The 26,430-nt window shown below is 42.0% G+C and overlaps 1 protein-coding gene and 1 pseudogene across 3 annotated transcripts in view; both read left to right on the top strand.

Moving 5' to 3' along the window:
* Positions 1–26,430, top strand: part of LOC311027906 (TBC1 domain family member 20) — a 27,714-nt gene continuing 1,284 nt past the window's right edge. The window contains exons 1-9 of one of the 2 annotated variants that reach the window (XR_014598650.1): positions 1–204; positions 1,273–1,327; positions 2,270–2,400; positions 2,518–2,785; positions 2,918–3,019; positions 5,195–5,336; positions 6,285–6,469; positions 6,882–6,991; positions 7,824–8,075. Coding sequence is in view for 1 of the 2 variants with exons in the window: in XM_084032126.1 (XP_083888252.1) it covers positions 135–204; positions 1,273–1,327; positions 2,270–2,400; positions 2,518–2,785; positions 2,918–3,019; positions 5,195–5,336; positions 6,285–6,469; positions 6,882–6,991; positions 7,824–8,005 (1,245 nt within the window). In the remaining variant the exon portion in view is untranslated. Of the gene's footprint in view, positions 205–1,272; positions 1,328–2,269; positions 2,401–2,517; positions 2,786–2,917; positions 3,020–5,194; positions 5,337–6,284; positions 6,470–6,881; positions 6,992–7,823; positions 9,244–26,430 lie in introns of those variants that run through there. The other variant, XM_084032126.1, reaches the window with a different exon arrangement.
* The window catches only part of LOC311027473, a 17,553-nt pseudogene continuing 15,214 nt past the window's right edge, over positions 24,092–26,430 (top strand). Inside the window, exon 1 of the transcript in view lies at positions 24,092–24,099. The product of the transcript in view is annotated as an uncharacterized misc_RNA (transcript). The remainder of the gene's footprint in view (positions 24,100–26,430) is intronic.

The following is a 26,430-nucleotide window of genomic DNA, read 5'->3' on the forward strand; positions in this document are numbered from 1 at the left end:
CAGTTGAGAGAAACGTCCACGGATATCCATATATCGTCAGTGTTTTTACCTGTTTAGAGGCATATTTTTTGCTTTTGTTCATTTGCCCATGGCACAACACCAACTTCGTCATTCGGTAATCAGCTTTTAAAGGGATGAAAAGGCTCAAGAAGAAGAAACACAGCGCCGGAGTTGAGGTGAATGGGAATGGATCCCTTGCGAAAGGTAAGTCTAGCTAGGTTAACTGTAACGTACACGAGACATAATACAGACTAGCTAGTTCTAACAACTCGTACACTCAAACCAGCCCGTATGTATGTAGTGAAAGTAGCTCACAGACAGAAACCTGACCTGTCCAGTCTAACGATATGTGGGCGAAATACCAGTGGACTTGATGCTTAATGCAATTGTCAGCCAGCTGACACAAATTACAGGACTCGAATCACGAGTTGGTCGTCTTTGTGTGGTGTCTGACCGTCGGTTGTCCGTTTCTTTCCACTTTTGTCAAAGTAAATGTCAAGCCTGGCAACTTATCTGCCACTGGGTTGCTTGCGTGGCAACCTGTCAGCCGACTTGGCCAACTTGAAAAGTTGCAGCTGTTTGCCAGACAGCTAAGGATGGACATGAATATGACGTTATTATTCACTGCTATAAAAACAGACAAACTGCCATCAATTATGTCATCACTGGATTATTTGGGGTTTAACCCTTTTTAGTCATCTAACACTTATTGGATTTAATCCAAACTCACTGCAAACCACTTACATGACTATGGCAATATTTGTGACTCATTATAAACAGTTACTATGATGCCTTTGTTTGCATGAAAGTGTTTGTCAGAAGTACTGTTCAATAAAGAAACACCTCATATCTTATTTGTCTGCAAAGCAGGCTGTGTTGAGAAGAACGCAACAAAGTTATACGTAAATTGTAAATATCCTTGTAATAGTCATACTTCAAATGTGACACTTGACTGTTAATGTATTGCAACACATCTATGAATGTCCCAACGCTGTGTGTGTTGTGTGTGTGTGTTAATGCATAATTACTATGCGCTGTTTATAACACCAACGTGATCGTTTTCCTTCCTTGATGTCTTTTTTCTCCTTTTATCTTTCTCCACATATTCTGTCCTTATATCTCTCATCCTTTCTTCTTTTCATCTCTGCATCTCCTTCATACTTTTTCTCTGTTCGCCCACTACTTTATTGCTGTGTTGTCTTTTCTTTTATTCCTCAAAAATGTATCCCCTGTCACACCACATCTTTCCTCACCCCGTCTTTCTTTTTACAGAACACGATTGGGGGAGGAAACAGAAGTTGGCTGAGATCCATCAGGCTTTGATCAGGTTAAAATAATACTTTTAATTATTTTCCTTCCTGATATTCAGTCAAGAATACCTCTTGCTATTATCTTTATATAAAGCATTCTGCATGTTAAACTTCAACAAATGAGCAATTCTGCCAGTTGCCACTAATGAGATTCTTTGATTTTTAATGAAGAATGGCTGAGAAACACTGAAGTACAAACACATGCGATTTAACAATTGTGGTCCAGTGATGGAATACAACATAATGTGTTCCAGCTATCTTTAAACACCAGAACGGTGAATGGACACAAGACATTGGGTGTTGTAATTGTTCCGAATACATACAAGGTTCTCACCCCAGAAAAGCTTTCCTTTAAAATCTACTTTGATATTCCTGTATTTCTAGAAATCTAGGAAGTTTTGAGTTTCCATTGTACAAAATGTCTCTATTAGCACAGGAGCTTTGGGCCACAGGATGTGTGTTCCCAAGTGGGAATGCCCCTCCCTTTGCTGCTTGCTGTTCCACAATTAGACGGCATGCATTTATACGACAGTGACCTTCATCACTCAATGCTAAGCTAATTTCACACATGAAGATTACTGGTGTGTTCCCAGAAGAATAGTGTGAGGAGGATCATGAAGACATTAGTAGGAGGCATGTGGGACCTGATGGGGAAATGGCACAGGAAAGCTCTGCACAAGAACCAAACGACAGTCTTCTTTTGTCCATTCAAGTTAGAGATGTGGACATACATCATGCTGTCACAGTGTTGGGCAGACGAGAAGTGAAAAGCAGTGAAAATGTGTGCAAAAGTGCATTAAAACATATATTTATTTTAGAGGACTGCGATTGTCATGTCTTTTTTTATTTTTAAATTTAACTAATATTTAAATGAATGCAGATAATGCATGTTTTGTGAGTAGACTCTTAAGTAGCTTATTACTCTGAACAACGTCTAATTCTGGCTTTTGAATGTGCAGTGATCCCGTGGACATTGAGACCCTGAGGAGAGCAGCAGCCAGCAAGGGAGGACTCCTCACTGATGAACTAAGGAGGAAAGTCTGGCCCAAACTACTGAACATCAATGTGTACGATCTACCACATAAACCTGGCAAGTGGTTGATTGATGCTAATATTTACTGGGTTATTGTATGCTACATAACACTACAAAATACAATTTATATAACTAATAATGACAACAATAATATTAACATGTTTTCTGTTGTAGGCCGAGACGTCAGGGAGAACCACAAGGACTACAACCAAGTAGTCCTGGATGTCAGGAGGTCCATGAAGCGCTTTCCTAAAGGTATGCCAGCCTCAGAGAGAGCCGTGCTTCAGGAGCAGCTGATAGACATCATACTGGAGGTTTTGAAATGCACCCCTCAGCTCCATTATTACCAAGGCTACCATGACGTGGCCGTCACTCTGCTGCTGGTCGTTGGGGAGCGGATGGCCATCGCCATGCTGGACACTCTGTCTAATCACCATCTCAGGTTTTTAAAAAAAAAATGTTCTTTTCCGAATTAATCCTTAAGGCATTATAATCAGCTTAAATGCACCTATCAACCACCTTTAATTACAAATGATTAAGTGGTAATAACACCGTCCATTTTTTCTGTCTGCAGGGATTTCATGGATCCTACCATGGACAGCACTAAACACATTTTAAACTTCTTGATGCCTATACTGGAACAGGTTGATGCAGAATTACATGACTTCATGATCAGGTAAACACACCCCTGCTCAGTTTTTAAAATGTGCAATCAATCCTAGCACGTATGTCTCATTGAGAAGCCCGAAGCACTTGAACTGCTATACTGAACACTCTTCTAGCTGTTTTTTTGTGGAAGGAAGGCCTGTGAAGTTGGAACGTACAAGAGTGCAATTCTATTATAAAACACTAGAGGGCATCAAAGTGTTGATTTTCACCTGTGAGATTCACTGAGAGACAAACAGCTGAGTTCTGGTTTTGAATTGGAACTCAACCAGTAGAGGTCTCATTGGGGAGTTCTTATGTCAGGTGGTCCAACAGATGTTTCAGAGGCGTTTCCGTCCCACCAAGGTGTGCACCACATTTACCCTTATTTGTGAGATGTAATTAGCCGAAAATGATTCATGATCTTTTTGCACTTTATTGAAGCAACAGCAACAAAAATCATTTTAAGATGCAACCAGCTACTGTAGGTTAATGCTGGGGTGTAGGTGTGTGTGTGTGTGTGTGTGTGTGTGTGTGTGTGTGTGTGTGTGTGTGTGTGTGTGTGTGTGTGTGTGTGTGTGTGTGTGTGTGTGTGTGTGTGTGTGTGTGTGTGTGTGTGTGTGTGTGTGTGTGTGTGTGTGTGTGTGTGTGTGTGTGTGTGTGTGTGTGTGTGTGTGTGTGTGTGTGTGTGTGTGTGTGTGTGTGTGTGTGTGTGTGTGTGTGCAGTCCCTTTGCTGTCTTGTTGTCTCTTCATAATTGATGCCGTGCTGGCAACCTCCATATTTGCAAATTACCTGTCTCTCCTCACATACAAGCTCACACCAACAGAAAAACACACAAAAACAAGACATTGCACTTGCAGGAAAACAGTAAAAAACCATAGTAGATAAACAACACCCAACTTCAAAGTTTGCAATGCTTTTTTTTTTTGTGAGCACTTCTCCTTCCCCTACCTTCTTATCTCTTGCCCCCTTTCTTCTCTCCCTTCATCGCCCTCCCTCCCACTTCTTCCCATCTCTTTTATGTCCCTCTCATCACACATGCTCTCTGCCCCTTGCTCCCTCTCTTTACCCCTCCTCCTGTCCATCTCTCCCACCCACTCCTTTCCGCTTGTCACTCCTCTCCCCTTCTGCTCGTTCTTCTTCCTCCCCGAATGTTCCTATCTAATATTTATCAACAACCTCTAAGAGTATCCAATTTTCTTGAGACTGTCAAAAATAACTACCTATGTATGTCTGCGCAAAACAAAGGAAGGCAGGGGAAGAGCATAGGGGAGTTAGGAACAGTATGTGACGGTAAAGAACATGTATATTTCTTTAAAGCGAGGCCAACTTTTTACAAATGGCTGTGGTCATGAGAAAACTCCAAAACCGATGTTTCATGGCCTGATAACCAAGATCAGTTTCTGAATCAAGGACACCACTACTCATGTTATATATGATGTCTCATGGAGATGCTTTGTCAAGTCTGAGATAATAACCTTAAAGACACGTTTGAAGTTTTAAAAAAAATGTAGGAGTTTGTCAAAGAAGGGGTGTCGTGGTGCCTTTGGGAATAATTGGATCCAGCATATGTGGAGTTTGGACCATATAAGGAATTAAAAATCAGGATATCTCAGCCTCTCTGTTTAGACTATTATTTTTTTAATTATTTCTCTTGCGAGAACCCTTAATTCGTAGCGGGATCGTACCAGTGGGTTTTTAATAGTTCATCCCACTGACTAAGAATTGCTTATACTGTACAGTACCCCATTAGTACTCACAGTATAACAATAGTTCTCAAAATAATTTCCTGCCTTCCATGCTGCCTTTTGTTTCATTAATTTCGATAACAATAAGAAAATCAACTCTGAAAATCTTGTGCTTTGTGATGTGATGAATCCACTAGCAGTATAATCAGCCGATATGTTTTCATATTATTCCTACTAGCAATTGAATTGGATTGTATAATTGCATTTTTTTATTCAATTCTACTCTGATACATATTTTGTGTTATCTATCTTACTAATCTTTAACTCACTTATCTTATCTTATCATATCTTATCCTTATCTTTACCAGGACACTTGAGAAAGAGATTTTTAAGAGAAGTTAGGCTTTCCTTGTTAACTAAAGGTTTTACTAATAAAAAAAACATTTAAAACATGGTCAGTGTGCTCCTATTTTGGTTTAAGTTTACATCTCTTTTTATATTTGCCTTTGCTTTTAGAGCGGAGGTGGGAACCATCTTCGCACTGTCCTGGCTCATCACATGGTACGGCCACGTGCTGTCAGATTTCAAACACACCATGAGACTCTACGACTTCTTCCTGGCCTCGCATCCACTGATGCCCATCTACCTTGCTGCTACGGTGAGGAGGGTTAAAAGTCAACAGGAAATGAATAAGAGGGCAGTGACTTTGTTGTGTCAGTAATCCAGGATGGTTACACGTGAATACATTCTGACACACACACACACACACACACATGCGCAGTGAGACAGAGTACTGTGAAGTCACTGGACGAGTTAATTAGATACCTCCTAATGAACAGATGAGGGAGAGTAAAAGAGGGAGGGATAAATGGGCAAAGAGAGGAAGTAGAGCTGACTGATGTTTTAGGTGAGAAACAGATTACAAAGAAAAAGATGGTTTTTATTTGTGACTTTTTTCACTTGTTCCTCTCTGACACTTGTTATTCTCTCTGTGTGTGTGTGTGTGTGTGTGTGTGTGTGTGTGTGTGTGTGTGTGTGTGTGTGTGTGTGTGTGTGTGTGTGTGTGTGTGTGTGTGTGTGTGTGTGTGTGTGTGTGTGTGTGTGTGTGTGTGTGTGTGTGTGTGTGTGTGTGTGTGTGTGTGTGTGTGTGTGTGTGTGTGTGTGTGTGTGTGTGTGTGTGTGTGTGTGTGTGTGTGTGTGTGTGTGTGTGTGTGTGTGTGTGTGTGTGTGTGTGTTTTATTGAGTGTGAATAGGCCCACAACAAGGGTGTTGTGCATGTTGATTAGTATGTACAATTGTGCACATTTACTTTGTTTGCTGTGTGTGTGTTTGCATGTGTGTGTGTGTGTGTGTGTGTGTGTAGGGGCTGGGCAGAGGGAGAGTTCTGTTTGAAGTGTGTGAAACAACAAAGCAGAATGTAGTTCATGTTTCCTCCAAGGCTGAGAACAGCGCACAGCATGGGGGGGTTTAACTCTTCATCTCCCCGCTTCTCTGCTCATTCTGTCTCGTTTTTATCACTGAAGCTCCCCCAATACAGTATGTAGAATCAAATTCATGTAAACCAGAGAGAGCACAACCCTCTTTTAACGTCTGCTCACCTTCTCAGATTGTGTTGTACAGAGAGAAGGAGGTGAAGAAGACCGAGTGTGACATGGCTATGGTCCACCACCTCCTTTCCCGCATCCCCCAGGACCTCCCATACGAACTGCTGATCTGCCAGGCCCAGGACCTGTTCGACCAGTACCCTCCGTCTCTACTGGCTAAGCGGGCAGCACTACAGCCTCGCAGGAGGTGAGGGGTCTAAACATTGTGTGTGTGTGGCTATTTCGCCGCAGTTTTTATTATTGATGAGGAAACATAACTACACTTTATCTCAGTGTTCCCATAGTCTCTCCATCAGTCTCCCTCTCTTAAACCTTTTATTGTTACTTAGTCATCGCTCAGTAGAGGAAGTGACATCATTGACACAAGGCCTTGACTGAAAGATATCCCATAATGCATTACCCCCGTATATTCCTGTGTATAAGAGCTACTGAGTTGGCAGATGTCTCAAATTCCCGTCACCTGTAAATATCCATCAGTTGAACCTTCAATTCATCATGTCATTGGAGTCGTCCATGCTTCACCTTAGACCTGCTCTCCATCACCTGCTAAGTCTCCCTCCCTCTTTCCAACCTTCTCTCCCTCTGTTTTCCTCCTCCAGTCTTTCCATCAGCACCTTCCAGGCGTTTCAGTCCTCCACCCTCCACCAGAGACCCGACGTTGTTCTTCAACGTCTCACCAAGGCCCAAGTCCCCACCGACCCCAGATATGGTAAAAAAAAGAAAAGAAAAGTTAGCAGCATTTTGACCTGAACATCAAAAATCGTTTGATGGATCTACAGTTCCTCACGTTTTTTGGTGCCTTGAACACAACGCCACAGAACAAGGCAATAAATATGTCATCGCCCACAAACGCTTTCACCCTTTGGGCCAATCAATAACAAGTAAACAAATGATGTAGTACCCCCATCACACAAATCAAGTGCACATTTAAATATGCCAGAACAAAACAAAGAGATGCATTATTCCCGTCGGTTTTTGTGAAAGTCTCATCAGTGGCGTCTGACATATTGTCTGTGATGTACAGGCAATCAAAAAAAACAAAGCTTTAACATTTCCCTCAGGCCAAACGGTGAAATATTAAAATGGATGCACATCATTCCCTACAGTTTCATCAAAATTCAATTAGCAGCATCCAAGATGAAGTGCGTAACGCACAGAAGGAGCACCTCTTAATTTCCATGTGGCAGACAATGAGCGGCAGTCAGTAAGAGACAACCTGCTGTCTAAATGTGAAACACGTGATGAATGATGGCTGACGAGTGAAGTGAAACTTTAAGTGGCCTTTACAACTATTTGTGCCTCAAGTTAATTAAAGTGAGAGCACTGTTGTTTAATACTTTTGCCCCCTCTTTGTTCCTACACCTTGTGTTTTGACATCCCTTGACCCCCAACAATCGCAAACAAAATGCAGCTTAATCCTCCTTTTGGTTCAGCCTCTGCTTATTATTATTATTAAGCAGATTGCTATTATGAATCCTCTTGACCCCTCCATGTCTCCGTTCCTCCCAGTCTGACCCCTCCTCCTTGTTCTGTGCTCCTAGCATCTCGACCCTTGGGTCAGGAAGCAGCTTTGCTCCGAGACCGAGGCCAGCTGTGGGGGAAGGGGAACAGGATGGTGAAGATGGCAGTGTGGGGGCTGTCCGCTACCCTCGGGGCGGCCGTGTTCGCTGTGGCTCAGACTGCTCTGGACTGTGGACCCGAAGTGTTACTACAACTGTTCTGACGTCGCGGTGGGGAGTTAGACCGTTGACTGATGACAGCAGGCACACATCTGCTCTTCAGATGGATTAACGGTAAACAAAGATGTTGGAGACTTGAAGATTGTCACTCCTACAGGAGTAGGTCAGTTATCTTTGTGCCAAACAGGTTGTTTCTACACAACCAGGATGAACATATGTTAGCCACTAGCCAGCCTCGGGATGTGTGTGTGTGCATGTGTGTGAGTGGGCATCCCAGACCTCATAAAACGAGCATGGATGGATAACTCAACGAGCCTACCAGTGCTTCTAACCTCTCGGGCTCCTGGGCCAGAGCCTTTCTGCGTAGTAGCTGTTGATATTTATTTTTGAAAAGTCAGTCAAAGAGATGCAAAACTACCACAAAGAGACAAAATATATGCTAAATGACCACAAAGCGATGTATGCAGTCGTTTTGCGCCTCTCAGTCTGGAGGTCTTGCTCCGACGTACGGCAGGAGGGGTGACATGTTTTTGCCCAGGGGCCCATTGTCTCATCATCCATCCATGCATGCGTGACATTAACACATCTTGCTTTTTCAGGCTGTTGCTCACACGGTACCACCGGTGTAACAGTTTACACGTGTCCCCGTGCGTTTGCTGTTCGCTGATTATTTTGCTGATTAGTCGTTTCGAGACTGTCATGCTTGTTTCCTTGCATTTCTGTTGACGGTGTTTTAGTGCGCCGGCTGGATCTGCAGCCATATCTGAGAGCTAAGAGCGCCTGTAGCCAGCGCGATGACACATGAATACAAATTATTAAAGAGCGGCATTTTTTCTGCTAAAAGCTTCCAGTTTTGAGCGAAGGAGGGGAGCTGGAGAGAAATGGCAACGATGGAGGGAGAGATCTTGCTTGTGAGCCACTTGTATTAATTGCTTTACTCCAGGTGTCAGCAACTTACATTTAATGTAGAGTTGTGTAAATGTTGAGCATTACACGCGGTTTGCACGCTGCACTCGGGTCTTTTGCAGATGCATTAAGCATTGACAGACATATAGTAGATATAGAAATATATACATAATTATTTAAAATTTTCTGCAGCAGTTTTGCGGATGTTGCGGCCTACAATGATTATTTTAACATGTGTCATAGAAGACATTCATTTTTTATTTCACACACCCTGTAGAAATGGTTGGGCCAAACATACGCTGAGTTTCAGCCCCTGAAAATTGAATATTAATAATACAGGTTGTTTCCAAGTGAGGTACATATATATTTATATATATATATATATATATATATATATATATATATATATATATATATATATATATATATATATATATATATATATATATATATTTATATTTATTTATATATATATATATATATATGTGCAGGACACGGGGGTTTCTCCAAACAGCAATGCATGCTCTGTGTGTCGACTTAGATTTTGAAATATTTATCAGCTTTTTACTAGCACATTGCGGAGTTGCATCTGTTAACACAGCTTCACCGGAGTCACAACACTCTCATCCCTCCTCCTCCCTCCGTCATCAAATATGAATCGGGCGTCTTTGCACAGTCAGATTGGATGTGAAGTTTATCCTGTTGATTTTAGTTGATCTGGAGCTCATGAATTCAACCGGTATGTGATTTGTTGTTTTCAAATTACATTAGCAAGAGAGAAGTCACCAGAAAGCGTGCGTGCTTGTGTGTATGAGAGATGTTAGCTTCACAGGTCAATTTCTTTCTCTTTTTTCCCTGTTTTAACTGGCTGGGCATTTTCTGTATTTTATTTCTTATAGTTTTTGTGCTCAAGGAGCCTCAGTATAAACTGTCAACAGTCTAATTATTTATTTTAAGAGGAACAGTTCCTTTGGCTATTTATGTAATGGTTCGATTTAATTGGATTTTCTGAATGTGTATTTAAAATCACCAGTCTGAGGGTTTATATTTTTAAAGGTGATCCAGTTGTTTTAGATATAAAATACTGTCATTATGAATCAAGTTAAGGGAAAAGTTTGACGTTTTGGGAAACATGCTTTATTGATGCCTTGCCAAGAGAAGAAGATTGTTGCTATACTAGTGTTGTAAATATGAGAGAATACATATATAGAGATGGGGAGAGACAGCTATCCTGACCCTATCCAAAGGGAACAAAGTCCACCTCCCAGCACCTCTAAAGTTTACTCATTAACACACGATATCTTGTGTTTTGTTCGTATAAAAAGTTGGTTTGAGTTGTAGCTTATGTGGCAGAATTGCAGCCACAGTTCTGTTGAACTGGTGTAAATCTTCTCGACGCTCAGCAAGAAAACGAATAAGCATGTTTCCCAAAATGACTATTCCTTTTAAATGTTTTGCTCATTTGCCAGCTCACTTCTTAGATTTAGATGATCAACAAATCAAAAAAAGGGAACATTTTTATGGTGCATGGTCAGCATTGATGTGCATCCTGCTCATATTACACTAGCTAGCTCATTCTTCACTGAGCAGCACTCATTTTAAAGTGATTGTACGTCATGTTACATGTATGGTGTTTTTTTTTTTTCCTTTGGAGGTGTTTTTGCATGTAATCTCTGCTAACACTTGGCTGCCTTAGACATGCATATGCAGGGGAAACCGCTTTGACTGGGGTCTGTGATATCCAAGCATACGTATAGGTGCTGGTGTGCAGTTGTAGTAATAGTGCCATGTTCACCTACATTCACACACACTCATACACGGAGAAAGTGGTAGTGGTGCCAGATCATAATGAGGATTTAATTCCTGCCCCTGGCTCTTGGCACGCTTAAGACACTTTCTCCTTGTTGTTGTTTTTTTTTACCCCTCACATTTAGACTCAAACACCTACAGCAACACCTGCACTCGTCTCAGTCCTGCAGAGGCCTTAGATGAGAAATGATCGCTTTGGTTTGGTTTTGATTTGGTTTGAATGAATCCAACGAAGATGTAAAAGGAAGTAAGCGATTCCATGTCCAAATATGACTGAAAAAAATGGTTTTATATTCAGGTTATGGGCCATAAAGTTAATTAAAACACTGTGGTTCTTCTTTTGAAACAGTACATTTAGAAATGTTGCTGTTGCATGACAATCTTGTGTGAAGTAAAACAAACCAACAACGCAAATAGAGGAATAGGAGGTTGGATGCGAGGTATTTTATTTGCCAAATTATGAATTCATATGTGATGAGGAGCCCAAAGATCAACTTGTGTCTAGCCTCTCATGACTGCTTTGTCCTCAGGTCTGAAAAATTCCCAAAACATCGCACCAAACGTTTTTGCAGATAAAAATGTAAGCCCATAATTTGTATGTATTTATAATTTCTGTGGGCATTTTAATGCACGTTTCTCAAATCTTGGGTAAACATTTGGTACAAACATATCAGGTTCTTTGCACCTTGTATTTGTGATGTCTTTGACAGTGAAATTATGCTGTTTTTGTCTTTGAGGTCAAAACGAAGAATAAATGATGAAGAAAACACTTCTGGTTACAGTGTGAGAGTTCATTTTTACCTTTGGAAACAACAACAAATCCACTTGCTAGTTTTCCCAGGAGCTCAAACTGCTACTCCGATAAGCCTGATTTCTCCAGTTTGGAGGAATTCCCAACTCCAGCTTTGCTCATGAGGATGCTCAGGTATGCACTTTAGAGCTAAAACAACTGGTTAATTAACAGAAACTCAGTTGACAGGTATTTTGATAATTATCTAAGTAAATATAGCATTCATTCCCTGGTCCTTTAATGTGATGATGGTGGGGTTTCCCCCCCCCCGCTTCTCTTAGATTTCTATCATAAATACACATAATATCTTTGGTTTAGATTGTTGGTAAGACATTTTAACATCTTGACCTATTTTCTGGCATTTTATTCAACTGCGTCTTTTAGCACTAAGCAGTCCTAAAGAAAAAAACAAGGGCATGCCTGTCTTCGTTTTTGTCTATTTGTACTGTAGGCCTACAGCTGCTGTCCTTTCATAGGCTCTGTTAAACTAGTCTCCTTGGAGGAATTGGGTCAGAAATGTGTTTTTGCGTGCGTGTGGAGGACAAGGCTGCACATCTGTCCGTCTGACCTCCAGGGAGACGACTAGAGATAGGAAGCAAATCAGAGGCATGAGGTGAGTCAGAGAGGCGAGGGTTAAAGAGGAGCGAGGGATGAGATGAGGCAAAGATTTATACTGAAGAAAAAGGGCATCTGGTGGACGTGTTGGAGTCAAGCGAGAGGTAGCCGGGGTCCTCGAGAACTTGTATTTAAGCGCAGTCCCTTGGGGATTTCTAATGAGCTGTAGTGGAGGTGAGTGTGGGCCGGACCGGAGTTGAGAGCAGATGTGGAGAGGGGTGGTTTAAATTTATGCACGGAGCTGTCTGGAGGTTTTGTGGCCCTAATTCAACACTAAATGATGGCCGTGATCCCTTAACACACACTATGAACCTCTGAACCTCCATGTCCCCGCTCAGCCTAAACATCACAGAAGGTTTTTGCATCTTTTGGTAAATGGGGACTGTGTGTGTGTGTGTGTGTGTGTGTGTGCGTTTGAAGCGTTGGGCACACAAGGGACAACAGCTGCTCCAGGGGTCTGTCTCATGTTTTTTTTCCCCTGACGACACACACACACACACACACACAACCAAGTGCCACCAATAACAACAACAGCAGCACCTCGACTTTCACCGCTGACTTTTATTTTTAATTCATTCATTGGACTCAGTTGTACAAACAAAATAAGCTCTACGTTGCCTGTCCTTTTAGTGTGTTTTTTTAATTGATTGAGTTGATCTTGTCCCTGTGGGTTGTAGCCCTGGAACTGTGCCAAACCTATAATTAATAGGCCGTATGGTAATGTTCTTAAAAATGCATGAAAATCAATGTTAATTATCTTGCAAAAAGTGACATTTGGGATGATCACAGTATGCACTAAAGCCAGACTCTGAACAAAAAAAACCCATAAATGTATCACATTAATATTCCTTTTGCTTCTCAAGAAAGAAGACAGGAAAAGGGAGCTTCCTGGGGACCCAAATCTGTGAGAAAATAATACTATGTTAATGATTTTATTACCAATTACCAGCATTCACATTAACACCCCAATTTGTAACTATAGCTCTGTTTTCTACAGGGTGTGTGAAAATAATCTCATGGAGGTTTCTTTTTTATGTCTAAACGCTCCACGTTGGCCTTGAGAGCGCGTCGTGCCTTCACCTCTCAGATCAACAAATCAAAGAGTGGCAGCCCACTGATACACTTGAACATTTTGACCACATCACATTTAATTTACAGTGAAGCTGCATCAATCACAAGGGCTTATGTGACTGGATTTGCCCGCGTGGAAGCACAGTCGGACACACGCATGCATACCACACACAAACTCTTTGTCTGCAGCCCTTTTTTTTTTTTTTTCTCCTCCCCTGCTCTAGTCCTCCCTCCCACTCAGCCCTTCACTCCGTCATGGATCAGAGAACATGTCCCAAAGTGCTTTACAGGCAACACACGTGCAGCATGTCCCTGCATGCTGATGTGACTTTACAGCTTTACGGCAACCTTGCACATGTGTGCGCAGACATCCGGCGGTGACTACACACACGGACTGCGTGAACGTCAGACACGGCGCGTGTGAATCTTTCAAATCGACCGACCCGCCGCGTTACCTTGAACGCCGGTGGGAATGGATGTATGACCCACTGCTTCAGACGATTCAGACGCTGACTGGTGGGTAAAAAAAAAAAAAAGGATGCTGAAAGTTAAAAGACACATAAATCTTTTACATAACATGGAGTAATGGCTCACCTGTCATAGAATGTGTTGACATCGTATTCTCTAAAAGGAATTCTCCTTTGCAGTTTATTATAACTTGTGTTTTGTAGTTTTGGCTTTGTAACTTTCTCTTCACCACGAACCAGAAGCATCTTGCAGGTGGTTACCACCATTTGATTGTGTGGAGTGGATTTTTAAAGTTGAATATATCGTATTTCTTTCACCGTGCAACAAAGCACAGAAAGCGTCATATTACTATGAATCTGTGATAACCCCGGGGCCTCATTAGCCTAAACCAGGCGTGGTCCATACAGCTCTATTAATTCCTAACACTCATTACTCTGTATGTGAGTCTGGTGGGTGTCGGCGTGGACACTTGGGACTGACCTCTTGTGCCTTTCACACATGACCTCTGGTCCTCTTGGTCCCAAGGCTCCCATTGGTCCCAACCTCTGCTGACCTCACCACTGTTCCCATGAACACAGGAAGGGATCAGGAAGAGCCCCGCCCACTCTTGTATCTCTCTGAGCAGGTAGAGATAGTTTAAGTTCCTGCACATGCTCCTTTTATATGTCGCTGTTCAAACTGTTGGAAAGTGGTGGAAAGACCCTTTCAGAAAGTCTGATAATGGGCCTCTATATCACCCAACTTTCATTTCATGTCGCCCTTTTCACAGCAGCTAACCCGAGTGCACATATTTTCCTCCCCCATTTTTCACATTTGTTTTTGTAGCCTGTTTATTGATCTCTTCCACCAATGAATGCTTTCACGTTCTAATTCAATCCCTCACTACAATGAGCCGAGTCGCTGCCTTTGAGGACACTTACACATGGTGGGTATTTCGAAAACTTTACTAGAACATTTTTGAAAGATTTGAAACAGCATTTAATTTTCTTAGACATAAAAAGTTACTCCCCAAAACACATCGTGTGGATCCTTGAGGTCTAACAAAAATGCATTTCCCTCCTCAAACCTTCAAAAAGTGACGTTTTTAGGTCATGCAAATACAGCATTATTTACATCCATGTTTGCTGGGTGGTCTTCTTCTCCCTGCATGCCATATATCTTACCACCATCACCATGCATTGACCAATGGAGTAGTGTTCAACCATAGATGTATCGCTCACCTGTGTGTGTGTGTGTGTGTGTGTGTGTGTGTGTGTGTGTGTGTGTGCATGAGATGAACAAATCACTCGCAGAAAATCGTCCAACTGATGTTTTGAGGGAATATATCTTCACTTTAGGCTGAGAAGATTCATCTTTATTCATTTGAGGATGAAATGCGGTGTATTTTCTGTATACAATGCAATTCAATACGCTCAGCACTGCAACAGCAGTTGCAGGGTTTTAGGCTTCGATTGTCTTATTCCCTTGCCCTCCTATGCTTTTAGCGTTTTCATGGAATTTGTGGAGAGTATTGCCTGCCTTATTGTTTAACAGCCACGCTGGGTGCAGTCCATCACTGTGCTGCCTTTTGTGCAGAACAATGAACGTCATACAAAGGTTTACGACAGTTTCCCCCAGTGAAATATTCACACCATCCCCGCCGTTGTGTTCAAGAAACGCTAGGTCCACGCATCACTCTTCAGCGTATTTCTCAATTTAATGCTTGTCGTATGAAAAAAGTTGTTTTTCCAACTGGTTTCATGGTCCTTAACAAATGCCGCCCGTTGCTGACTGATTTCACAGTTTGGCATTTGGTTAAAAGTTTCTTCTCTTTTTTCGCCAACGACTAATTTAAGATGTGTCACAACTAACATGTGATGTCTTTTTAATCCCTCAAACTAGCTCTCAGTGGTTTTGGGTCCCCAGCTCAGCCTTCAACCATTCGATCAACCTCACATAATCTAATTTACACACACACGCGCCGCAGAGAAGAGGCTAACGGCGAGTAAATTTTACGCCCAAATTGGATCTGTCCATGTCAAGTGTGTGTGCACGGCGCTGCTGTGGAACAAGTTTTATGGCAGGAACGTATCAATCAGTCTTAAGTTGCGGGGATCCATCTCATGTCCTTCATTTTGAAAACGCCTGGCGGAAAAAATGTGTGGAGCTAGCAAACGTCAACAAGCGTTCGATGTCTGTGTGGGTGTTGGTGGGTGTACTTCTACCACAGTGAGGACCAACAGGGTGACTGAGTGTCTTTTTTTACCCGTGTGTGTGTGTGTGTCTGTGCGTGTGTGTTCACACACAAGTGTGGGTGTGTTGTGAGAAATATGAATTTGTTGGTAAATGTCAAGAAGTTGGCAGTCTAATGGCTGAGCTGACAGATGATCCATAAAGCTATGAAGTGATTGGTTTGGAGATTCTCATTCATTCTAATGCAACTGTCATAGTGGAGGAGTGTGTGTGTGTCTGTGTGTCTGTGTGTCTGTGTGTCTGTGTGTCTGTGTGTGTGTGTGTGTGTGTGTGTGTGTGTGTGTGTGTGTGTGTGTGTGTGTGTGTGTTAGAGTGCATAGACAGTGCAGTAGTGTAGTTGCAGTTCAATTACACCAAGAACGCACTTGTTTATTATCTTATCTTTTACATGTTTGTGACTGGAAATATGTCCACGTTTAAGTTAAGACCTTCCCACGACGGGGACATTCTCTGGGTTACAGCAGCAAAGGGGATCATGCAATAAGGAGAAACATCAGTTAAAAAAAGCCAGATATAGATTATTAAACGGTAAAAAAAAAAAGGAAGCTACAACTGAACGGTTGAAATCAGGATATTTCACATAGGAAATATTATTACTGCACATGAGTGAATTGTCGGTTGTGTTCTGTGCAGCCCTCTGGCAGCAGGGTTGATTGTAAAGTGTGACAGAAACAGGAAGGAGGACCTGCAGTAAACCTCCTTCACCCCCCCGCCGGTGAAGCAGCCTGTCGCTGAAGGAGCTGGTTATATAACCTGCATGAAACAACGCAGGGCGAGGTGAAAGATGTGCTTTTCCTAGTCTGCAGACCCAAGAGCTTCCATTTTTTTTTTTTTTTTAACTTTTAGCTTGCAGCCTGACGGCATAATCCCCAAACACTTTTTACTGTCCTCTGGAAACAGTTTTGTTGTGACCCTCCAAATGCTGCACATGAATTGTCAAATTGGTGTTTTTAGAGTGCCGTCATGTTGGTTAAAGTTTTTTTCATGTGTGTGTGTTTTCTTAATTTGTGATGTGCTGAGCTCTCAGGGCCACTCAACAGTTGCATTCTATAAATGTTAATTTATTGTTGCCAATAATGTTAAATAATTGACCTCCTGTGTCCCTGAAGGTAGTTTTGATTTGCCCAGATTTCCAGATATCTGTCTCTGAGATGTCTGTCTCCTTCTAGTAAAATTGAGGCAAATTCAATTTAATTTTTGTGCTCACAGCAAAAAAAAACTACATTGGCAAACTCCAACAACAATGTGCCTTTACAGAAACCCCTTTAATCCATTCTGTATAAACCACAGACTTTACTGTGAACAATTTCCAGTCCAACTCTCTACAGAAGAAATAGTGCCTATAAACCTGTTTGCTTGCGGTTGGTGGATTATCCAGAGAACACTATTTCTGGAAGGAGAGATGCTGCTGAACTTTTAAAAATGTCACTTTTATGTGCTGGGAGCTCAACAAGCAAAATTGCTTCCGCTTCCATTGTATTGGCAAAGTCTCAGAGGTGGATATCTCAAAACCTGGGCGAGTAAAACCCAAACTATCTGCATGAGATAACAGGAGAGGAAGGTGATGTAATGTTACATTCACACACATCTTTTGGACTATATTCCACACCAAACCTCACACTGTGAACGTCTGCGTATGCTCAATATTTTGCACGTTCCTCGATAAACTGCACTTTCAAACAGATATATTGTACATATTGTTTAATAAAGTGCCACCGGTGCTGCAGCTGCAAACGTGCATGGAGGAGACTCTGCTGTGGCGACTGTTGACTGAAGCGCCCTCGGCTTCCGGCGGCTCTCTGAGGGATTTAGCCTCTTTTTAAGGACAGCTCTGCTTAGTTAACATGGAAATAGCCCCCAGAAAAAGGTGAACAACTTACACCTTCACAGCCAACGCGGAGATAACGGCTGCGACCTACTTCCTCAACTTTTGAAATGAAGTCCACGCTCCATTAGACTTCTAATGGCTGACCACAGTGGGGCACTTTAGGACGCAGGACTCATAATCACTAAATATTCACCCATCAAAAGAGGCATAGAGAGGACACATGTCAGGGCTAGGAGCTGAACGTTATTAACTGCTCATCCCGAACAAGGAAAGGGGTTGTCGTCTTTTATACGCGGCCCAGAAAAGCCTTTCGGCTGCTTGGCTGCTTACGGCTCGGAGACTTTCACTCCTTTATAAACCACACTCAGCCAGACCACAGAACAAATAATGTGTTTTGTGAAAGAGCAGCTCCAAATCTAATCTCGTGGTTCAGTAGTTATGCTACACTGGCCATGTAGCTGCATTACACGTAACGCTTCGAGCCTCCTTCTTTATTCTCGTCCGGGGCAGAGCTGAAATGCTGCTGCAAAAGCTCCAGATGTTGACGTCGGCTCCGTCAACAAAACAGACAAGAGATGGAAGATAACAGGGCATTAAACCACTTCAATATATCCCTGGATATCTATCAAAGTTGGTCTTTTTACTAGCAGCAGGCTGGACGCCAAGAGGGGAAAAATGCAAATCGTTCCTTGGAAAAAGAAACTGTTGTCATTGAAGTAACAGGATTGTGTGTCTACGTGTATGTGTGTGTGTGTGTGTGTGTGTGTGTGTGTGTGTAATCCAAAGCCACAAACCCATATCCATGACCACAGATTATGTTATAAATAAGTGTGTCTGAGCGCGTGCAAGTGGATGTTTGATTACGCTGTCACAACCCTGGACATGGCAGTACATTTCAATCTCATTCCTCCGCAGATCTGCTCGGAGCCGGAATTGACTATCAGCTTAAGTTGCCTTCCACCGTATATTTGAAGTTTCTGTTTATGGCGGCTCTGGAAATGAAAACTGACAAAATATCCTTGTGCTGGAGGACACAGAAACTCAAGAACACACTTGCATACACAGAGTAATTCCCTCTCTTTGTCCTCCCACCGTGGAGATGGATCTACAGTATCTGACTATTTATATGGATCTTTGTCTCTTTCTCTAAACACTGTCAAAATAAGATGATGCACAAAAAATCTAACCCATAGTTATATACTTAAGTAAATCATCATAACATACCGATAGCGATGAACACATAAAAAAAAGTTAATATAAAGGCAGGCCTTATAATATATAAAATGATGTTTCTTTTCAAATAATTATGCTTCACATGTTTGTTAATTCAGTATAAACAAACGCATTTAAGCAAGATTTCTGCATTAGCAAGAATCCACTTTATATGTTCCACCTTTGAAAATATGATCATATTCAAATGCTGTGGTGGGATTCTTTTGATGTCTTTTTCTCAATTATACATATTCACTCTCCCACTCACTCACTCACTCACTCACTCACTCACACCTCCTCTCCCTCATTCCCTTTCATCTGTGTCTCAGCTTTTCCTCTCTGACCCACCACTCTATCATCACCACATCACGCTGAGGAAACCAGCAGCCATTTAGCCCTGCCTATAAGCCGACTCCAACATGCTGGTTTTACCAGGTAAACACATAAAGATCATAGTGGACTGGATGCCGCGTCTTGAAAGGAAGCAGATCCGATTACATACGACCCCTGATCCTCTACGACTCTCCCGGCCGGCTGCCTCACATTTCGACATTCACTCGCCTCATCGACCCTCACAGAGGGCCCGGGATTCGTTTGGTGTTAGTTTAGTCCGAGGAATCAGCAAACAGCACTGAGAGATCAATTCAACTCTGAGTGTAATGACTATTGATTCTGTAGGAGCGGAGAGACATTTAGAGAGATTTAGATAAAATAATGCTTTTTTCGTTCTCGTGCTACGTTGAGCTTCGATGCTGCTGTCGGGCGAGCCGGGAAAGAGGGCTTGATGTGCATCTCAAGTACACGTGCACATTACATGCACATGCATGGGAATTAGGACGGGTGAAAAAAAAAAAAACATACGTATAAAAAAGTGAGAAATATATTTGTTTCAGCAACTTTCTGTTATACACACACCTTGCTCCTTCTACTTTCGACAAAGCATTCTGCCACGCACCTTTACTCCACCCGAACCCCTGTGGGTCCTCCTCTGTGTGCACCCCCTGGAGTGTATCTGGGTCTCTTGTATTTGTGTATCGACCTTGTTTTTGTTTCAGCTCTGAAATCTGAATATCGGGCAGCAACAAGTCCCACTATTAACATCCTTCTTCCTCTGTGGTGCATCGGGCCACAGCACCCACAGGACCACCGCCGGTCTCTTGAGCTCTGTGACCTTGCAGGAGCTCTTCATCTGTTTACTCTGGCTCAAATGAATGCGAGCAGCCAACGAATTAAAAGACCTAATCAACATTGTCAAAATAATCTAAATAATCAGCTGTGACATTCAACATAAAAATAAATAAATTTGACAAACATTTCAAAAAGGTCAACTGTGGTAAGTGGTGCTGTCATTTAATCATTTAATGTGAGATGGGGGAAGATTTTCCTCTTACTAGAACATCAGATAAGGTGAATACGAGAGTGCTGAAGAAAAAGAAAAATGCTGCCTGTTTGTTGTTGAAAGTCCTTTGTTGCGTGCCAGCCTTGCCCTTGACTGATTCTGTTGATGGTATTAAATTAACCTGGGATTTCCCAAATTTGACCAGTTGAAAGCACAGCGCGGAGTCGTGGTTTGAAAGGCGAGTCGGACTTTTTCTGCTGCGGTGCTTCCATCCCCGTTCTTCTCTGTATATTTCCTCTGATGTGTCATCACAGCCAAGAAATCCCTCATGTATTTAACGGTTGAAAGACCTTTCAGCTTCATGAGCTGTCCTCTTTCCCTCTGTGTCTCTTCTTTTTTACTATTTTCTTTTCACCCAGGTCTCTCGTTTTGTGTCTCCTACCTTTTTCTTACGAGTTTCTCACATTTTCTTAAAACCTTTCTCTGTATTTGTCTCACCCCAAGAGCAAAATCTGCAGATTTACCTGCTCTCAGAATTGTGTGTGTGTGTGTGTGTGTGTGTGTGTGTGTGTGTGTGTGTGTGTGTTGCCCTGACAAGCTTTGTTAGGTCATGAATCTTTTACCCTTACCAGTCAGCACAAATCCCTCTGACACACACACACACACACACACACCTGGCAAGACAAACAGCTCCTGGCGCTGTGTTGCGCTTTAGTGATCCGCTATATGTTAACTTTGTTAGAGAGGCTCGTAAAAAATACAAAAAGAGAATGAATGAGCTGGAAGGGTAAAATATAAAAAAAAAGAGATGCAAAGACAGAGATGGGGATGGAGAGCCCAAAATGTGGAGGAGAGAGAGAGAAATTGTGTGCACTGAAGGAGAGAGGAGGAGGGAAGAACGAGAGGAGGAGGAGGAGGAGGAGAGCAGGACAGGAAAGAAAGGTGTGAGCTTATCTCACTGGCCAGGCTTCAGCGAGGTCACTCTGCAGACTGACTGAGGAAGGAGGACGTACACAGGAAGGAGGTGTAGTCACTCAGAATGACTCAGAGGAGAGAGTGAGGGTTTAAAAAAAATGACACAAATTCACTACAGAATATGATGAACGTCTCATGGAAAAAGGACTAAAATACAAACTGTGCTACAAAGGTTGAATGCTAAGTTGTGACTTTCAATCTTTTGGTTGCTGAGTTTTCAGTTATGTTTAACATGATGCGGAGTCATAAAACAGAATAAAGCATGATTCATGTGTTTATGGTTTTTATGTTTAGGGAATGACAGCACTATGTTAAGGTGAGGGAAATATTGCGGTCTTGGTTTAATGCTGAAAAAGTCCACGAGGAATTGAAGCTAGAGAAAATTTATCAGAGACAGAGTTGCAGAACAAGAATTATGACAATAAACTGCGTGCCAAACAGAGGAAAACAGTGTAGCCTTTGTGGCTGATGAATACTGGCATTCAATCTAAAACAATTCATTTTTTTCGAAGGTGTTTGTAAAGGCAATGTAATGTATTTACTTCAAAGTGTTTTCATTAAGGGTTTACATTATGTTGTCAGACCCTGAAAGCAGCCTCGCCTGAATGATACCGATGGAGTTTTTCTTAAAAACCCTCCAGGGGGGAAAAAAGTGTATTTAACTGAATACCTCCACTTCTGTTTGAGCCCCAAATAATAATGTAAAATAATCCCACCTTTTCCACTTGTGCAGTTTCCTGTCTTTCCACAAAGAAGTGGAATCGTTCTAGTTGAGGGAATAATGAACAAGGAATAATAAATAATGAGAAAGTGATGCCATCTGCCTTCCCCGGCTGTACGTACTGTAGCTGTTGCTGCTCTGCATTGTTGTCTATTCAGGTAACATGTTGGTGAAGAAAGGGTTACATGTGCTGGTTCTGCAACAGATTTCTCCCTGTAATTGGTGAAATCTTGACTTCAGAAAGAAGTCTTTCTTCTTTCAGTCAGAAGGACTGAAACAAACGTGGCTGGTGATTTAGTGGGAAAAGGGAATTTTTCGACCGTTAAAGTCATTGTGCTGGAGATGCCTCCAAGTTATGTCCCGTCAAATCATCAGTTTGAGGCAGAAAAAAGCTACTTCTCATCCGTGGTAAAATGCCCCGAGTAGGAGTTTCCTCACATTATTCGTATGTTATGAATTCAAGTCTTTCTTTGTGATTTGTTTTCCCGTGCGTCATTACCCCCCTCCCATGTTACCTGTCACTGTACGCCGTCAAAACCTGAGGAAATACCACAAACAATAACAACTCGCCTCCCACTTTTATTTTAGATACAGCTGAGAGAGATTAAAAACATCCAAATGATCCTAATGCCAAATAGTTTGGGCCCGAAGAATAAAAAAAAATGGCAAAAAGACACTCTGACAGCTTCACATGGGGGAGTCCTGAGTAAACAAACGCTGATCCAGAAAACGCTGATCCAGCCTTTGCCAGGTTCCCTCGGTGCAATTGCTCCCCTCCTCTCTTCATCTGTTCATTAAGGTCAACCTGATTTTTCGGTGAGACTGGGGAGAGACTGTGAGTAAGAGGAGGGAGATGAGATGTAAGAGGATTTGGAGCTAATTAGGGGAGTAGGAGGCGAGTGAAGAAACAGATGAGAGCGGGAGAAGGAGAAGGGAACCATGAGGAAATGGGGGGGAAAAGGGAAGAGAGATAGTCACCGAAAAAGAAAGAGTGGGCAGGTGAATTTGCTCAGTTAGCTCCCTGGTGTTTAATATCGCTCTCCCACTCTTCCCCCCACCTTTGCCGTCATCCTCACCCTTACTTCCACCTCCCCCGTCCATTTATCCTCCTCTCCATCTCTCTTTCATATCACCTCTTTCTTCCCACTTTCTTCTACCCCTCCATCCCTCTGCTCCTCCTCCTTACCCTCACTGTTTCTCTCAGTCGACTGATTTTCTCTGTTTCACACCTCTGCTATCAGAGGGGACTGGCCAGATGGATGCAGGTGTGTGTGTGTGTGTGTGTGTGTGTGTGTGTGTGTGTGTGTGTGTGTGAGGCTGTAAGAAGGCAGTGCTGCAGAGGCAGAAGAGCATGACTAATCCTCATGACACACACACACACACGCACACACACACCAAAGTTGGCACTCGCATAAACACCATTTTCCCGGTTGTGCTGACCTGCCAGTGTACTTAGCTCATGCCCAGGTAATTTTTCATTCAAATTGACCAGGTGCATAAAGATGGCAGCCTCTTGAAAAGGCAGTTTTCAGTCCTGCCGGCACATCCGCACAATACATTTCCAGCATTTTTCTCCAAATGTGCGAAGTAGACGTGAACACATGGCACTTTGAAGGATTCCAGTTTTGAGTTTTATGAAATTTCCCCCTAATTACCAGCTTGTCGTTATATTTCATTTTTGCTGACATAATAGATACCTCTGGGCTATATTAGAAAGAAAATAAAGGGTGAGTAAAACCTTAGTCATACTGCATCGTGGGTGCAGTCAGTAAAACTGCGCAAGATACACACAGCATACCTTCCAACCTACATACAGTGTCGTACAAGACGTCAGACTGGCTTCTCCTCCACACCTCTTACGAGGCTGGAAACTGGTCTGCAGTAAGTAGCCTACAGTACATCCCTAAGTAATCCATAATGGACAGCATATTTACATTTTTCTCATTTCAGGGACTATATGGTCTTTAAATCCAAACATCCTTGTTGTCACAACCTTTACTTTGGTTTCTGGCTTAGACAGAGTTTCTTCTAAGGAAATAACATGTTTCAAATTCCTACTTTTGGGTCTAAAGCTTATTGATGCCCAATAATGAACATGTATCAATTTCCTGATGAGCAATCTTACGTCAACCCAGGAAAATGTATTGTTCAGCTGACTGTTGCGATGGCCAGGTGGGTCGGCAGGTTGTTCTTGTTTCTGCCGTTCTCAGACATTGTCAGACAGCAGGCAGCCAGACCCCCCCAGATCTCGTTAAATTCAGAGTATTTCAAATCAAAAGTTTTCGCTCAAAAGTTTATTTCTTTCAAAGTTGCTGGATTTTAAAGGCCTTCGGTGCAGCAGAGGTACGTGTGCCCACATCGACGCCGCGGAGCAAAGAGGACGAGGCAACAAGAGAAGTGACTTCAAGAGATCAGAATTATCTGTAAAAATGTAGCGTTGCAGTCACTGATACACCCTACATCTGTCACTGAGGTGAGCTCAATTCAGCTCGGTTCAGTTCAGCTTGATTCAGCTCAGTTTGGTTAACTGTAGTTCTGTTCATCAGTGTGAATCCGTGTTGTTGATGTCGCTAAACTCATCTAGTTGTGAAGTGTAGCAGAATCAATTACATGGCTAGATGCTCCCAATTAGACTAGGCTGATCAATGTCAGCCAAGATCACTGCATAATCTCTCTCTCTCTCACACACACACACACACACACACACACACACAAACATAGACTGCATAGATGATTTGATAATTAAATCAATCTGAACAACTAGAGCTGCACTAATGAAGCAATGAACTCAGATGAATTTCATCTGAGATCATTGAGGGAGAGAAGAAATGTGTGTGTGTGTGTGTGTTTGTAAGACGTGTGTATGTGTGTGACAGATTGTTTTTTTGATTATCAGGTCGCATTTAGATGACATAGCACTTTTCCCCATGCAGTGTAATAGTGGGAGTCGTACAGTCAGACTGGTCGACTGGGATATATCTTTGATAGGAGAAATCAACCACCACCTTGAATGTTCCGGCCAGCTCTCGTTTATGAGTTCACCCCAGAAAACCTCATTAAGCCAAAGGCTCGAGAGACATAATTTTGTCTCTCATTGTCCAGCCCAATGTCTTTGTTCAACTTGATCAGAGTGACAATTCAGGTTGTTCGTCTGGTCACAGTGGAGGGCCACTGATGAAAACATAAAACATGTCTTCTAACAGAAGGGACATCTCTGATGAGTTCAGGGGCAATTAAAACCAGGTGTGACGACTGACTCACAGCAGGAGGACAACAATGTTCTTAATGACTCTGCTGACATGTACATTTATAAAAATAAGCCATCTCCTAAGCCATCACTTGTCGTGACTCAAATGCGTCTGGTGAGACTTACCTTTCCACCCTGATGTAGACCCAACCCATAGTGTCTTTGTCTATTTATGCCAATCTTGAACACTTCCATGCTTTTGACCCTTCAATATGAGGGTGCATGTCCATGAGCAGTTGAATCAATTTTCCCTTCATAGACTGTTTTAATCATTTTAGAGTCCTGAAAATAGTAAAACCATGCAGTATTTCACAAGCACAGACAAAATACGTTTCTACTTTTTGAGAAAAGTATGGGGTCAGTTCAGTCTCATTAATAATGAATGCACAGAGAAGGATTCACAAATGTATTTTGTTATTTATATATAAATGACTCTCTTCTCACAAATACATTTCGTTTGAAATAAATGTCATATAAATCCATAAATATATGAATTAAAAAAATATTTGCAATTTTCATCAAAAATGTATGTTGTTACATTTATATACAAACTGTTAAACTTTAATTAACAAGACGCTTTTCATTTGTGAACTTGTTTGCATTTGCTCTCTGTAGCCAATCAGATGCCTCCCTCGTTTTCAGCCAATCACATGACTGCATTCCCACCCCACGAGGGGCACTTCACCATGGCCACAGCACAGTTTTTTCTCTGCGCATTTTGCGTTGCTTTTCGGTAAAAGAAATAAGAACAAAAAGTATTTCATAAAGTGATTTTATTCTCTCTCTAGCCAATGTTAGTTTATTTGTAGCTAGCTAAATCCATTAGCTAGCTAACGTTAGCTAGCTCTTATAGTCAGCACTTTGAAACCAATGTAGTAAGCAATTTACCTATTAGTTATTATGGTTTGCTTGTAACTTATTTTTGCAGCCATTAACAACAGGTAAGCTTTAGCAAGCAAATTACCGATATGGTTATGTTTTCTGATGTTAGTAGGATCATATTATGCTAGCTAAGTTAGCTTATGATCCGTTGTCTAAAAGCATTATGGCTAACTAGTTAGCTAACGCAAATGCGCCAAATGCGCAGAGAAAAAGCTGTGCTCTTGCCATGGTGAGGTACCCCTCGTGGGAATGCATTTATATTACATTTATTTAAAACGAAATGTATTTGTGAGAAGAGAGTCATTTATATATAAATCACAAAATACATTTGTGAATCCGTCTCTGTGCATTCATTATTAATGAGACTGAACTGA

Source organism: Eutrigla gurnardus (genome assembly GCF_963514095.1).
Source record: "Eutrigla gurnardus genome assembly, chromosome: 17".
NCBI classification, from domain to species: domain Eukaryota; kingdom Metazoa; phylum Chordata; class Actinopteri; order Perciformes; family Triglidae; genus Eutrigla; species Eutrigla gurnardus.